General features: G+C 43.1%; 3 protein-coding genes across 4 annotated transcripts; 2 read left to right on the plus strand and 1 right to left on the minus strand.

The window, feature by feature from the left end:
- Positions 1-2,255: 2,255 nt before the first annotated feature.
- LOC144053804 (cyclic AMP-responsive element-binding protein 1-like) lies at positions 2,256-9,441 on the plus strand. Its single transcript, XM_077568648.1, has 8 exons — positions 2,256-2,450; positions 3,306-3,393; positions 4,476-4,622; positions 4,688-4,788; positions 5,896-6,035; positions 6,133-6,315; positions 7,464-7,617; positions 7,699-9,441. Exons 2-8 carry the CDS (start codon positions 3,313-3,315, stop codon positions 7,841-7,843), a joined length of 951 nt encoding a protein of 316 aa, XP_077424774.1. The 5' UTR covers positions 2,256-2,450; positions 3,306-3,312; the 3' UTR covers positions 7,844-9,441.
- Position 9,442: 1 nt separating this feature from the next.
- On the minus strand, positions 9,443-10,636 carry mettl21a (methyltransferase 21A, HSPA lysine). Its single transcript, XM_077568657.1, has 3 exons — positions 10,158-10,636; positions 9,970-10,081; positions 9,443-9,886 (listed from the first exon to the last, which is right to left on the minus strand). The coding sequence occupies exons 1-3, from the start codon at positions 10,302-10,304 to the stop codon at positions 9,489-9,491; spliced, it is 657 nt and encodes a 218-aa protein (XP_077424783.1). The 5' UTR covers positions 10,305-10,636; the 3' UTR covers positions 9,443-9,488.
- A 582-nt stretch (positions 10,637-11,218) lies between these two features.
- LOC144053795 (cyclin-Y-like protein 1) lies at positions 11,219-16,129 on the plus strand. 2 transcript variants are annotated; one of them, XM_077568633.1, is made up of 11 exons: positions 11,219-11,549; positions 11,893-12,068; positions 12,154-12,222; positions 12,299-12,333; positions 12,770-12,870; positions 13,078-13,113; positions 13,398-13,449; positions 13,527-13,646; positions 14,578-14,744; positions 15,520-15,682; positions 15,756-16,129. In XM_077568633.1, exons 2-11 carry the CDS (start codon positions 11,912-11,914, stop codon positions 15,870-15,872), a joined length of 1,017 nt encoding a protein of 338 aa, XP_077424759.1. In that variant the 5' UTR covers positions 11,219-11,549; positions 11,893-11,911; the 3' UTR covers positions 15,873-16,129. The 2 variants fall into 2 exon arrangements, with proteins under 2 accessions (XP_077424759.1, XP_077424749.1); XM_077568623.1 differs by having other exon boundaries at positions 11,220-12,068.
- The last annotated feature ends 175 nt before the right edge of the window (positions 16,130-16,304 follow it).

Here is a 16,304-nt window from a genome sequence, read left to right on the forward strand (position 1 = left end):
ATGGGCTTTCAGGAGCTCGTGTTAAGCCAAGAGGTTTGACAGCTGGATTTAAGGAGAGGGGAAAGGGCTATAGATCGGAGTCGGGTCGCCACATGCTGCACATTCAACTCCCGTCCTCCTCCTACGCCATTTTGGGGGCCATCTTTGACGTCATGGGCTGGACTCTTTGGGCCGTGATTTACAGCCTGCCGCGGCACTCCAGTGGCCTTGAAAATCGGATTTTCTCTTGCGGCATCGGCAAGGCCAATCTCATTTCATCGCAACGCACACTGGCAATGCATGGTGAGAGGGAAAATGTCATGAAGAGGTTCATAATTAAGGGATTTTCACATTTTTTGCAAAGTTTAATTTTTGGACAGACAGGAAGCAAAACATTTAGCTGTGTCACACTTTCATAAAGATAATTGGGCACCTGGATGGATGGATAGATGGAGGGGTGGATGGATGGATGGATGGATGCCTCCACTGTTTCCTTTTTGGTCTTTTTCGGGATAAGAACAATCTTCGAAGGAGTGAAATCAGGATCCACACTGCAGTTGCCCCATTAAGTTGTTTGCAAACCGCCAAGAAACAACAATAGAAATGGAATGATGACAAAAAGAATATGAACACATAAGCGTACTATTTATTTAACCATGTGGCAAATATGTTTGCGCTTGCAATTTATGGAAGCTGGTGGTCTTAAGGGAACTCAATGTCTCATCAAATCAAGCACATACGTGAAAAGATTTGTATTTCTTGCCTCACTTTGAATGGAAAAGTGCAAAAATTGAAATCCTTGCAGATGCCGCATGCCGCCACGCAGGTTTTATTGCAAAGGACGGCGTTTAGGTCAGAAGTGTTTGCACCACTGGGATCTTCAATCACTCGCTGGGTATGTTTCACATCCGTACGTGCGGATTGAAGAGCTGCTGTGTTGACCTCGCACATCGAGATGATGCTCATAAATTGTCTGAAGTCTCATTTTCCCCGCAGGATTTTGAGCAGCTGCCACAGCTTAGAAGCCACTTTGCTGCGGCAGCCCCCGCACCGGCAGCCCCCACACCGGGCCCAGTGGCAGAGATAATGAGAACATTTTATGGCCCGGCTTGATGACCAGGGAGAGGCCAGCGTATTGCCGATGCAAGAGCTGTAAATAGTACATAATAAGCACCACATGGCCGAAATGCGCTGGCCTTCCATTAAAAAGGAAAGAAGATAGAGGCTCATTTCACCTATTGCACCCGCGGTCAGGCTCGGGTGAGAGAAACATGATGCCAATAACATGAGGCGGGATGGCGAAGGAAACGGGAAGAATTCTAATGCCACCATGTGGATGACAAGACACATTGCTGCTTCATGACGGAAAATGGCAACGTTGCAAGAAATAGAATAGAAAACGACAACTTGTCAGTCAGTGTGCAATTACAACCTTTGTGTCAATATTGTGAAGCACTTCAACCACCTCGCAAGGAGAAAAGTCAGCCAGTCAATGTTCTCTTATAATCAGGACTTTTAAATTAGGATATAACTATAATGTGCACATAATGTTGCCAGTGCCACCCCAAAGAAAATACATCAAATTCAAATAATTGAAATTTATAGTCTTCATTATAACATACTTTCAATTTATTTTCGTCATTCACAATTTGAAATGGCATCATGTAAAAATGTCAGTGAGCTAAAAAGAAAATAATTATTCCTTATGAACTCCTTTTGTTGTCATTAACATGTCAATATTGTGCATGGTTTTCATTGTAACATGAAAACTACTTTGAATCAGTACCTTGTGTACCTTGCGCTGGAAAGAGTTGACGTGATAATTGCATTACCACAGCATTTAAAAAACTGACAATCCTTCTGTGATACAACACCCTCCTTGGGAATTGACGTTGAATAATAATAATAATAATAATAATAATAATAATAATAATAATAAGCTGATTATAATGCCTGAGCTAATTTTTATTTTATTTTATTTTTTTAGATGTACTTAACTACTAGTCACAGCACTGACACGTTGGGATTCGTGAAATTAATCCAAGCTCGTTTTCTTGAAGTCATTAAAAAAAAATATATATACATATTTGATTATCAATTGTCCTGTTTTCGTTTGGATGGGTTGGCCAGGCAAATTTACAGCAACTCAATTTGAATTATTCCTAAAATCCGTGTCGGAACCGAGGGGGGCGCCAATGCAGCCAAATCCTTGTATGCCAACACCTATAACAGAAGAGGAAGAAGCTTTCGGCCTTACTCGTGTGTTCTCGGCTGCTCGGCCGTCTTCGGCCCTTTCCGGACATCCGCTCGTTTCTTGCCGATTCTCGCTGTCGTCGTAGCCCTCGTCCTCCTCTCGGTGTTGTTGTTCTCGGTGACGCGACGGAGGTGTAGCCTGACGCGGTCTCTTACGTGTCGGTCTGAATAAAAGTGGAGCTCCGTAGACCCGGGAGTGACGAAGCGAGTCTGTGTTGGTAAGAGGATACGCATCCGATCTTTGCTAGACAGTTAGATGGCCGCCCGCAACGTTTATTTGCGGCTTGTATCCGCACAACGCCAACAAAGAAATCATGGCGGCGGCGTTGCAGAGGCTAACTAAAATGAGTCAGTCGCTGCAATGCTCGCAAAAAAGAAAAAAAAAAGAAGTCAGACTTATACATTAAAAAAAGAGAAAGAAAAATCTAATAAAATTCATAACACCGTTCGACTAAGTTACAGAAGCAGTTTGTCTGATACATTTGAGCAACTACATTGTTTTGAAATAAACATGAAGCATATAAACTGTGTGGGACACAGTTATAGAATTTTCCCTCGCAAATCCTCCATGTCTGTAACTTTGCAATATAAATTACATTAAGTTTGAATTAATCAATGGATGCGCGTTTTAATCTGACCACTAACAACTCGCGGTGCGAATGCGAAGGAAAGTAAACAGTCTTATTTCGAGCGGAATTAAAGTTAATACGCTTTCATTAGCTTGTTAGCATGCTAACGAAACAATGTTGGCCACGGGGGCTAGCGAAATGCTACATGCTATATATCTGCACACAACTAAGGCAGCGAGACCGCAAATGGATGCATTGGACTGCGATCGGTTTGCTAACCCGGCTCATCATTGCTTATTTTTATTGTGTTCATTGTGTTTATTTAGTGGAAATGAAATGCGTGCACGCGTGTTCAGAATGCCACACCCTCCTTCGGGATGCCTTCAAAAGTTGCTAAGGTCAATCAAGCATCTCCGCTGGATGTCAGCTGTGCACATGAACGTGATGAACACAATGACTTAATACTAATGCACATACATTTAAGATTTTTCTTTCATCGTGCAGGTTTTAAATGACAATGGAAGCTTGTGCAGATACACAGCAAAGTGGTGAAACGGGTGTGAAGCAAGAGTCTGACATTGGCCTGGCCCAGGTAACCACATCACATCGCCGCTGACATCGTTTTCAATATTCTAACCCAATGATTGCCAGCCAGTGTGCTGCGGGAAATTATCCACTGTTAAATATTTTGACCCCCAAAAAATCCACTTTTTGTGAACCGGTTTGGTAAATGGTAGGGATAGACTGATTATCGTTCGGGCCGATTATCGCTGCCAATATTTGGCTTAAAAAATAATAATCTGAAAGCCGATACAGATGCTATGTCACTGAATGGTCGCAGATGCAGCTCTTTTTGGATTTCCATCCAGATTTGTAAGGTATATTGCAAAGATGTTCGCTGTTTTTACTTGTCGCAATAAAGTTTGGAGTAAATTTTCACTAGTGTTGACCAAATATCGGCATCGGGAGAGGCCCCCGATCAAAACAGTGGTATTGGCAAGTACTAACAAGTAGCATGTCGATAGCATTATTTCCTACGCTAATATAACACTTTGGATACAGCTTTTTATATCTTGCTTGTGCACGACATTCACTGATGTGTGATGTGTTCACTGCATGCCGAGCCAAGATGTCTGATTGGCCCTTGAATGCTCTGAACCAATGGCAGGGCAGCTTTTTCGTTGGAAAAAAAACCTCGTTATCGGACGGTATGGCATTGGCTGATACTGCAAAACTGCGTATCATATCGTGGGCCAAAAACGGTATCGGAACAACACACATTTTCGCCATCCGTGAACATTTTTTGAATTTTTTTTACAAACCCTGACGAAACCCCAAATTCGCTACGTTAGCAAGCAAACATTCAATGCTAATTGGGATAGCAGCTTAAGAGATCCATTTCAAACATGGTCAACTTCGGGGAACTTTTTATTTATTTTTATTTAGATTTTCACTTAAATTGATGATAGATGCTGCTGACACTGGAAGCTACCTGCACTTAAAAAAAAAAAAAAAATTTCTTTTTTTATTAGGAAATTTAAAAAAAAAAGGTATGACGTGAGATTTCTTTTCGAACGTGAGATATATGCCTTGGCTAAGTAAAGCTCGGGAAACACATTTGTCACCTGTCGGTGATCAGAAAGTGTGTAAGTGTTTGCGTTGTGTTGCCGGCAGGTCTCCATCGCATCGAGCCAGACGTCGTCCAGCAGTCCCACAGTGGCCTTGGTGCAGCTGCCCAACGGCCAAACGGTCCAAGTGCACGGCGTGATCCAAGCTGCCCAGCCCTCCGTCATCCAGTCCCCTCAGGTCCAAGCCGTTCAGGTGTGCGCCAAATAATGCTTACGTTGGCAAAATGCAACCAATGAAATTGTTGATTCCTTGCAAAGATTTCAACGGTTGCCGAGAGCGAGGACTCTCAGGAGTCTGTCGACAGCGTCACAGATTGTCAGAAGAGGAGAGAGATCCTTTCCAGGCGACCTTCGTACAGGTATGTGCTTTCTTCTTACTTTTCCCGCAACCTTGTTCAAAATATTGTCTTTCGAATGTATCACGTGTCTTATTTGTCGGAGTAGCAGGGCTGAACAATGAATTGAACGGCTTTGATGTCGATTGCCTTCAATTAGTCCACATATTGTGTCTTGCTAAGAAAAATTAAAACAGAGGAACAATAAACATTTATTTATTTATACACTAAATGTACCATTTTTTCTATGTGTATGTGAATATATTACATGGAAAAAAATATGATTATTTCCCCAAATATTCGGCAGTCCTTAGATGGTTGCTCAACTGTAATGCAGGCAATCCAAGAAACTATTAGTTGATAATTTTTTTTATATATATATATATATATGCTACACATCAATTGTATTAAGATTGAATGAAGGTTAATGTAACTGTATCTATCGATAATGCTTTGGGGTTGCGTCTTCTGTAAAAAAAAAAAAAAAAAATTATGCTGCACTTATTCAATGTCATTGTTTTTCCTCATTTTAAATAGGTAAGAAAATAATAATTATCAATATTGATTTATGAAATACTTTGCAATACATTTTTCAGCCATATTGCCCAGTCCTACTAGGAACTGTATTTCACTTTTGATAGTTGCCTTAACCTCTTATTAAAGGTCTTTATTTCTCCACGTCCTTATTTTCAATAGTATAAAAAAAAAATCCACTCATGATTTAATGAAATACTTTTAGTATTGTGGTACACTTTTCAGCCATATTGGCCAAATTGAAGAGATCAAGCCAAAGATTTGTTTGCATTATTGTTCTAATCTGATTTATGACTTATTGACTTTGGTTAGTTTGCCAAAATGTTCTGAAGTTGTCGTGAACACTTTAAAGACTACAAGGCGCAAATTGTTTACGAAATTAACAATTCATTGAAGTAGCAAAATGAACGTCTTTCATATTAATTCATGGTTCATTTGCCTTCATTTTTGTGTAAGATGCTATTGTTTATTAATGAATTTCTTGTTTAAAAGATAAATACATACAATACAATAATCACATATGAAAGCACAATTTGCTTCTTTTTCAAAATGGGTCAGCCCAACTCAATAGTCGCGTACGTCTGTTCGCCTCTTCAGGAAAATCCTCAACGACTTGTCATCCGACGCTCCGGCAGTTCCGTGCATCGAGGAAGAAAAGTCTGAAGACGACTCGGCGCCCGCCATCACCACCGTCAGCATGCCCACGCCCATCTACCAGACCAGCAGCGGCCAGTACAGTACGTTCGCTGCCAGCTTGCGATGCGGCTTTGAAGACATTTAATGGCTGACATGTCCAAAATCATCTGACCCCCGCCTCCCACCCCCCCCCCGCAGTCGCCATCACTCAGGGAGGGGCCATCCAGTTGGCCAATAATGGGACCGATGGCGTCCAGGGCCTGCAAGCGCTCACCATGGCCAACGCTGCCACAGCCCAACCTGGCGCCACCATCTTGCAATACGCCCAGACAAGTGATGGCCAACAAATCCTGTTGCCTAGCAACCAGGTGGTTGTACAAGGTGAGAAAAGATGGCGGCCGGACACGGTTTCTTTGGTTTTCATCTTAGTAACCTTACCTCTTGTGCTGTCACTCGTGAATATTTTTAGAATCGATAAATCTATTGATATTGATTTCCAAAGTCAAAATGGATCTTATTTTTATGAAACACCGAAGATAATCCGTCTTCTTTCATGAAGGACTACAGAAATCTGTGAAACAATTACTGTTGGTATGCTGAAATCAGAGGATTTGGACAATTTTCAATTAAAAAATGGCTCCAAACCATTACTTGATTATTAACTCATTGACTGGCAGCCATTTTCGCTGAAGCAATCCCCTTTGCTCCCGGCTGTTTGACTGGATTTTGACTGATTTTGACTCTTCTCTTGATATAAAACATGGAACCTACCAAGAGAAAGATTAAAGTCTCTTCTATTAGAAGGGGGAAAAAGTATATTTCTATATTTTTCTGTTTTGCAGCAATTAGCATTAGAATACAGTTTATTCACAAATCTGTTGAACACAGTAAGGAAAGAGCTTTTTGCAACATGGCCCTGGTTGATCTCTTATACTCTGCTGCCACATGCTGGCCGTTTGTGTAATAACTACCATTGCTTTAAGGCGGCATCAAAGCCTTCTGTATGCTCTAGCATCAAAAAAAACACTAAAAGAAAATGTATAAATACGTCTTTGGGACACTTAAAACATTGAAAATAGAACGTATTTAAAAAAAATAATAATAATTGGGGAGCAAATGAGTTAGAATAGTTGTCGATTCATTTGATAATCGATAGTTGATTAATTTTGACAGCTCTATTAGTAGTGTTGTTCCGATACAGAAGCCCTCGATACTGCATTAAAAACTGTAGTATCAGTATCGATGAGTACTAACAAGCAACATGCCGATACCATTAATTCTGAGGCTAAAATCGGATTTTGGATGAAGCATCTTGTGTCTTGCGCTTGCACGCCATTCACTGATATGTGACATGTTCACTGCATGCCGAGCCAAGATATCCTATTGGCCCTTGAATGCTCTGAACCAATGGCAGGACAGCTTTTTCATGTTAAGGGGGGGGGGGGGGAAACGTAGGAATCGGTATCGGGGGCCAAAAAACGGTATCGGGACAACACTATCTATTCGTAAACTTTCCTCTCACCCTTCAGCCGCCTCTGGAGACGTTCAGGCTTATCAGATCCGCACAGCGCCAGCCAGCGCCATCACCTCCGGGGTTGTCATGGCGACCTCACCTGCGCTGGGTATGGGGACGGGAACAGAGGAAGTCACGCGCAAAAGGGAGGTGCGCCTTATGAAAAACAGGTACGTTGCTGACGATCCTGCCTGGTAACAGTCCCGTAATCCAAGAACATTTTCAAAATGTTCTTTTGCCGTCTTGCCCAGGGAGGCGGCCCGCGAGTGTCGCAGGAAGAAGAAAGAGTACGTCAAGTGTTTGGAGAATCGCGTCGCCGTGCTGGAGAACCAGAACAAAACCCTCATTGAGGAACTGAAAGCCCTCAAAGACTTGTACTGCCACAAATCGGAGTAGGCGCAGCCTGGGGAATGTACAGAGACTCCACAAAGAGCCATGCATTTGGATGCCACTCCACTTTTTCCTCTCATTGTTTTGCTTTCTAAAAAACAATCACAAAAAAACGGCAAGAAATTCATGTGGCCCAAGTAAGCAAAATGAACTGCCGGTTCCAAGTTTGCATTCTGTCCCCTTGACATGGTGACGAGTGGACGTGTCCTCCGAGGAGCGCTCAGAAATGGAAGGGATTTTGTCAGCGATGAAACCGCAAGATGTCATCGGCGGCCGCTAAGGATCGAAGCGTCGCCCCCGCGTGCCGATGCCCGCCTCACTCGGAGATCAAACTGCAACAGCACAAGCAATTTCATCCATTTGCATCTTTTTGAGCTGTGTTGATGTTTTCCTTGCGCTCCTCCATTGCCATTTGCCCTCTTTGTTCGCTCACTTTGCCTTTGCAAACATGCTTAGCGTGCGTGCGTGCGGCTTTTCATGTTTAATGTCGCAGAACACGCAAGCGATTTGTGGACTTTTTTTTTTTTTTAATTGACAATTTGTCTCTAACCTTATTACTGCAGGGTCATTATTTTTTGTTTGTTTTTGTTTTACTGATCATTTAAAAAAAAAAAAAAAGACTGGAGTTCCACACATCTGTGTTTGCAATAAGGTCTTTTTTCAGACCTGGAATGAGAAAAGATGTGTAGAAAGAATAATGGACATCACGCGTGTGTGCGATCCAAGTCATATGAAATGCTTTTTGTATTGTGGCTTTTATTCTAATCATTATTTTCTTATATTAAAAACCAAAAATAATGAGCCCTGCTTACAACTTGTTATGCAATATATGCATCGTCGCAGGCGGCCTGTGACGATGCATTTTCACTTCTCGGACTTCGATCGGGAAAGTTGAGAAGTTCCAATTAGTAAGATGAGTTTGTATAGAAAATGCACTTTTCCTTGCTGGAACAATCCGGTTATCAAAGTTGTGTCAGAAAAGTTCCGGGCCTGGTTTTCGAGATGGTTCAAATCCAAATGAATCCAAAGTTTTCCCATTTGAAGTAAACACACCAGATTGGGCGAGCGGAGATGTTGCTTAACGCTTCAACACAACAATGTTCTCGGCCAGCACAATGTGCGAAGACACGTTAAAAAGGGCGGAGCCATGAGTTGTGACACAACGCCACGAGCTTTTTGTAAACGTGCCGGTTGGAGGGGGGGGAACGATCACATGGTTTGGATTTGAAATCGATTTTTCGTGTCACCTTGTATCCCATATTCAAACGTGAAACACTGAAGCAACTTAAAACAGTCGATCGCAACATGTTGGGAAGGTCAGTTTCCATCTTAAAAATCATGTCGCACCCGAATTTGATAAGGTGTGTTGCACATTATATTTGACTTTTGGTCAAACGAGGATTGCAAAGTGCACCCAAGTCAAGAAGACTTCATTTGTGATGGAATAACATATTTTCTTCTAAGGTATGATGTATAATGAGACTTTGTTATAATTTTTGTGGCTTTTCATTGATTTTCTTAATGTCTGCACCGACTTGTACGATACGTTATGTTAGAGCTGTTACGTTTTGGCAGCTGTTAATAAAAAAAAGTCTTTCTCATAAGTTGTATTGCAAAACATTTATTTAGATGGGACATCTTTCAAGAGAAATCATAAATCACTCCTGGGCAGTTGTTTCCAAGCTTTGTATATATGAATGTCCCTATTTTTTTCATAGAAAACCTCCTGGACGGTGAAATGCCCCCTCAGCATGTTTAAAAATGTGCTATCTCGTTCATAGCGTATCCTGCATGCCAGCAGCACCACAGCGGCATCCGCACACAAGTGCTGAAGTGTCTGGATCAGCGGCACAAATGTGTCCTCCAGGTAAACAATGTCTGCTCCCAGGACCAGCTCGAACCCCCCCGCTGGGAAGCGGGCAAGGTCCTCGCCCCAAGATAGCTCAGACACCACTGCAGATTGCTGGAGGTCAGAGGGCAGGTTAGCTTTGACATTGGTAGAAAGGAAGTCCAGAGCACACTTCCTGTCGGTGATGGTCACTTTGGCACCTGTGAAGTCAAGAAAAACACAAATTGACTTTTGAAGCGTGAACACTGCGAAGGCAGGTCCAGTCACACCATCTGCAATTTACCCAGCAGAGCTGCAACGATGCCCACCAGTCCAGTGCCCGCTCCCAGCTCAATGGACACTTTTCCCTTGAGATCGACATGGCCCAGCTCCAAGTACATACACAAGACAACGGCCTGCAAAAAAAAAAAAAAAAGCATGATCAGACATTCAAGCACATCGTTGACGCGTTCGATCGTTCAGGTCACCGACCGCGTCCCACACAACCGCTGCCACTCCGAGCTTCCTCCAATCTTGAGCTATGAGGATATCATGGCTGGCAAAATGAAAACGCGCTGATGAATTTTGAAGTTTGGAAAGCGCAGGCACCGCATTCTCGACATACGGAACCAGAGCCATGCCAGTTGAAATTAAATTCCGTCGACATGTTCCACTTCCGCTGAAGCTGAGCTAACCGTCATCACCACTCTTGCGAAGTTGCCTCGCTGTTGCCCTCTCCTGGTGAATATCATCACTACATTACAGTATGCGGTTCTTTTTCATTTCGAACATGCGTGATTGCAGGAGGTCGCACTTTTCGTAATTTTACAAATGTCACGCCCATTTTGATTTCAACTTAATTTAGCATATGCGATATGCAAGAAAAGGGCCAAATCACATTTAGCATTTACATATAAAAACAAAGAACATACACTAGGGCAGGGGTGCTAAAGGTGGGACCTCGAGAGCCCCTATCCAGCCTGTTTAACGCGTTTCTCTCCACTAACACACCTGATTTCATGAACAGAATCGTTATCAGGCTTCTGCAAAGCTTGCTGATGAGCTGATCATTAGATTCAGCTGTGCTGCGGGAGGGAAACGTGGAAAACAGGCTGGATAGGGGCTCTCGAGGACCCAACTTGAGCACTAGGGTTTTATCTTTCCAAAAATGATTTAAAAATCATTTCATATGATGAGTTTTTAGCCAATCACATCAAAGTAACCAACTATAAAGTATAATGGTAGATGCACAAACACAATTTACGATGAATGTTGCTCTATTCAAAATAAATGATTAAAGACGTGGCATCTATACGTTTGTTTATTAAACTGTAATGTACATTCATTAAAGCACATTGCAAACAAATCGCTTGTTGAAGTCAGAAAGTAATATTGTAAATTCCGTTCGAATTGTTGCCATTGTCGAGTATGGTGGTCTCTTCTGAAACAGATTGACGTCATATAATAAACACCGAGTAAGTATAAATGGCAACAAATACATTACCCGAAAGGTTACGGGGTCTTAACTCGCGTATCTTCATGATCTTGAAAGTAATTCCCCGGATATGACGTGTATTGGAAGCGCTAGTGGTCGGCTGTCCGTCACCAACTATGTGCGAAACATGAGAGCTAACGTGGGATGTCGTTTGACAAGTCCAATTCGTTTCTTCTATGTTCAATCTCCCTTCAGTGCCATTGATTGTGTTTATCTTTGTATCTGCACTCTACGCTAGCTTTGAATTGGGTTTTCGAGTTTTTCGCTGCAGTTCTGAATATCAAGTGAAGTCGTGGATTGGATCGGGATGCGGAAGCGGAAGCTAGCGGGGCAGCAGCTACGCGCGGGTCAGGAGAAAGCGGTGACTTTGTGTTTTTAATCTCTGCTAAGTAAGATGACCTGACATGTTTGACACTTTTAAGCATTTCCCATTTATGCTTGAAGCCATCCAAAAATGCAGCCGCGCTTACATTGCTTCGCACACGCCCTGAACATGTCAGCTGTTCAAGACATGTCTGCTTTGTTTGCATCTTTGTCAAACAGTGCACATCCTTGTTCTCTGAAGCTAAGCCACCTTTCGTTGAGGAGCCTCGCACGCCGGCTTTACATACTTAAACCTACGCAAAGTTAAAGGATAATAGTTGAATTGATAAGACATCGACTCGGGTGTTCTAGTGTACACAACGACGTCACACTGACAACTTGCAAGGTTGCAGCCACATTTCTTGTCAGTTGCATGGGAAAATAAGCAATGGGTGGCTCGGTGTCCTGCTGCGTCTCCCCGAGAGAGAGTCCCAAGAACCACAGGAGAGAGCTGCAGCTGGAGGAATGTCCTTTCACCGCAGAGGATGTGAGTGAGGACACTGGGACGTACCTGCAGCACATCAGCGACAGAGAGCTCCCTGATGGTGAGAGGATCAAGTGCGCCGTCCTCTTCGCAGTACAGCGACATTGAGCTGCCGATTCACTTGTGTTGCATTTCCTCCATTTCAGAGTTGGCCCAAGACCCCTCGGACCACCCGGGAGCCAACACCTTGTTCCTTAACAAGTCTCAGACAGATGGTGGGTCTTTCTCTCACCTTGTTATTCACCTGTAAGGTCGCCTTAATGCTATTCTGTTTCTCACCTTTCAATTTAGTGCGAGAGAAACGGAAAAGCAACTACATAAACAATGTGAGTATGCCTTACAATTGTCATTTTCTTGTTCGTTCTTTGCTCACTCTGGATACATTTTGATGTACATTCTAAAAGCACTGAGCATATTCATCAACATTCACATGGAAATAGATCGGATTGTTGCGGACTCAATTGATTTTCTCATCTGTTGCTACGCGACGCCCAGCCCTATTTAGCAGCAGTTTGCCATAATGCTCACACCAAGAAGGCTACATGTTGTTTTTAGCATTAGCTTGGGTGTATCTTTGTCGACTCGAACTTCCCAATCGCCAAAGATTGATTGCAGATTTAGAATTGTAGATATCAATGTGAAGATCCGCTGGCGTCGGCTCTCGCCCGCTTGTCAAGTCGTACTGAAATTATTCGGATAGTTTGATGACTCGCATACTGTAAGGTTCCTTACTCTTCCACTAAACTTGCGCGTTTCCACCAGATGTCCCCTGGCCTGGTAATGAGGAAGTACAACTCCTGCTCGACGATCTTCCTGGACGACAGCACGGTCAGCCAGCCCAACCTCAAGAACACCATCAAATGGTACACGACTTTGCTTTGCACTCCGGCAGATGTGAGAGCTGCGAACGTTGACTTACGCATGAGAGTTGCTATGAAACGCATCTTTAGTAAGGATCATGCAGGTCGACGTGGCGAATCCAAGTCCACAATTTGAACCCGTGTCCTTCCATCTGTTCTGGGCAGTGGCACACGTCCCAAACTGATATCTTTCTTTTTTTTTTGTTCCAGTGTGGCCTTGGCCATTTACTATCACATCAAAAACAGGTGAGAGTGCTTTGCTTGTTTACTTGGTATGAATATTCACGACAGCATCTTCCGGTTAGCTGCGCCAATGAACGTACACCAAAAATTTGAGAAGCTTTTAGCTAAGGTAAAGTAAGCGTTAATGAGCTCACTGTAAGATGCAGTAAGTGGTGGTTCATTTCTGCTGAAAGAGGAAACGTTTCCAAGGTTGAAATACATGATCGAATTGTTAACTTTTTAATTCTCAACTATGAAATGATGTGACTATAAGAAAAGCGTTAATTCCACACGGTCTTCAATTGCAGGGATTCCAGTCGCTCACTGGACATATTTGATGAGAAGAAACACCCGCTGTCGGTGAGATGAAAGCATTTCGATTTCCACCGGAATGCGTTTTGTCTGACGACCGCCAAATGTCGTTGCTGTCTCCGTAGCGCGAGAAGGTTTCAGACGACTACTCTGCGGTCAACCCCGAGCACAGGCTGATTTTCCGTTTCATACGCACGCTGTTCAGCTCTGCGCAGCTTAGCGCCGAGTGCGCCATTGTGACGCTGGTGAGTTCACGACAGTCCGGCAGCACCCGCGTTTCCGTACCTCCATTTCATTGACACAATATAGCAGCAATTCACGAGAGTTAGTTATCACAATGCACTTTAAATATGGAGCAAAAAAAAACGCTTTAGATTGTCATCACTGATTTTTGATTCATTTTCATGTTAAAAGGGTCCAATTAAAATTCAAAAATCAAAAGGGATTTACAATGAAATAAATGTTTGCTTGTGTGTGTTTTCTGGTCCTTTTGTGAACAATGTACAAACTTTTTCTCTTTTTTTTACAGCCAGGAAATTATATTTACAATTGCATTATTACAGTTTACTCACTCTCTTCTGCAGATCTACTATGGCAAAAAAAAAAAAAAAGACTATATTTGTCATACATCAGAATATTGCAGATTTATTTTATTTTTTTTTCATGTACATACCTAAAGAGAACTGGGCCAGGTATATTACCCTGTGGAACACCAGTCCATACATTTCTAGCAGTGGTGCCCAAGTTGGGTCCTGGAGAGCTTCTATGTTTTCTACGTTTCAGCGCGGCTGAATCTAATGCTCAGCGAATCAGCGAGCTTTGCAGAAGCCTGGCAACGATCCTGATCATCAATCAGGTGTGTTAGTGGAGGGAAACGTGGAAAACAGGTTGGATAGGGGATCTCCAGGACCCAACTTTGGGCACCCTTGATTGATTGGAATGGACCTAATTGGTGATTGTGAAGAGAGGATGTGATGAACAACAATTACAAATGATGACCACTTTGAAAACAGGATTGACACCGACAATGTTCCAAGATTGAGGAACGATTCCGACCTTGATGGAACGTTTGAATGACTCGAGTACAAACAAACTGCTTTCTTTCAGCATGATGCGCCGTTGTGCCCCTCCCGCCGAAGGATATCTTGACTTCTGGATGACGATTGTGTCTCGCAGGTGTACTTGGAGCGGCTGCTAACGTACGCCGAGATGGACATCTGTCCTTCCAACTGGAAGCGAATCGTTTTAGGCGCCATCCTGCTGGCCTCCAAAGTCTGGGACGACCAGGCGGTCTGGAATGTCGACTACTGCCAGATCCTCAAAGACGTCGCTGTGGACGACATGTGAGCGTCGATCGGACACGTTGAGCCTCCCGACAATTCAGTGTGGCGCGGCGCCCTTTTTGCTGCCGCGCAGTGTCGGGGAATCGGACGGCACACTACACCGTCCTGGCCATTTGTTTTGTTTTCCACCCGCCCCCGTCGCACCTGATCATTTGGTGGGCGGCTGAAAATAGATCAAACTGTACGTCTTTACGGGGCAGGCAGACGGATTCTGATGTCAATATATCCATCCGTCCGTTTAGTTCCGCTTATCTAGGGTAGGGTCGCAGATGAGCAAAAATGAAACGGCAGCCGTGCACAAAGTTAGACCGCATTTTGTGCTAGACTTGCACTGGGCACAAAAATAGAGTCCTTAATCTTGATTCAATTACCTCAGGTCAAAAGTCACGTCTTTTTTTATTGCTATTGCGTCTTCAAGCTAGGGCTGCTCAATTATGGAAAAATAATAATCATCATTATTCAAACAATTATTTATTTTTTGGTACAAAACAAGAAAATGGTTAAATGTAAAAAGCAAACAAAAAATAAGAAATACAATTCTTTGAAATACTATAATTATGCAAGTTCCTTTTGGATGAAACAAAAAAAAAAGTCAAATGTCAAAATGTATACAACTCAAAAATGAGTATGAATAATCCGTTTTTTACGATTATGCTGATTTTATAATTGTGGAGTGTCATAATTGAAATTGTAATTGAATTTTGATGAATCGCACAGCCCTACTTCAAAAAGCGTTTGACCCAACTCATCTGACACAATCTGTTTGAATCTTCAGGAATGAGATGGAGCGTCAATTCCTCGAGTTGCTGCAGTTCAACATCAACGTCCCGGCCAGCGTCTACGCTAAATACTACTTTGACCTGCGCTCGCTCGCTGACTACAACAACTTTGGCTTCCTCACGGAGCCGCTCAGTAACAAGCGGGCCCAAAAGCTGGAGGTGAATACGAGCGGTCACCAGCGCTTTGCCACACCTCCGGGTTCGACTCACAGACTTCCCATGTTGCTTTCAGGCAATCTCCAGGCTGTGCGAGGACCGCTACAAGAACCTGAGCAAATGCTGTTTGCGGAGGTCCGTCAGTGCGGACAACTTTGGTGCTGTAATGAACACAAAGGCAATACTGTCCTAATTTGAAACCCGCCAAGCCACGATGGGCTGCCGTCCCAGACGTTTGGACCGGAGCTGGAAGTTTTCCACGATGGCTGCTCACTCCCATATTTTGCACACGGACATTTCAAAGTGTCTTCACAAACGTTTGGATGCGAACGACCCTGTGGTGTTGTTCCTCGCATGGAGACCAAAGTCCATTTTTCTTTGCTTACTGTGTAGGCTATTTTGGCTGAAACGTAACACACTTTATTCAACTCCAATAAAATAAGTACAGAAGTTGTTTGCTTTTTGATGCGGGACTTAGAAGTTCTGAAAAGAGTCCAGGATCATCAAGTCTGGGGAGAATTTGTTTGTTGGCCAGAAATTGTAAGTAAGAAAGTGGCTTTAGCGTGGACGTTGAAGAGGAATATCGGAATTTTGTCCTCTTTGCGTGTTCCAAAAATGAAGATAG

Source organism: Vanacampus margaritifer, chromosome 1 (genome assembly GCF_051991255.1).
Source record: "Vanacampus margaritifer isolate UIUO_Vmar chromosome 1, RoL_Vmar_1.0, whole genome shotgun sequence".
Classification (NCBI taxonomy): Eukaryota; Metazoa; Chordata; class Actinopteri; order Syngnathiformes; family Syngnathidae; genus Vanacampus; species Vanacampus margaritifer.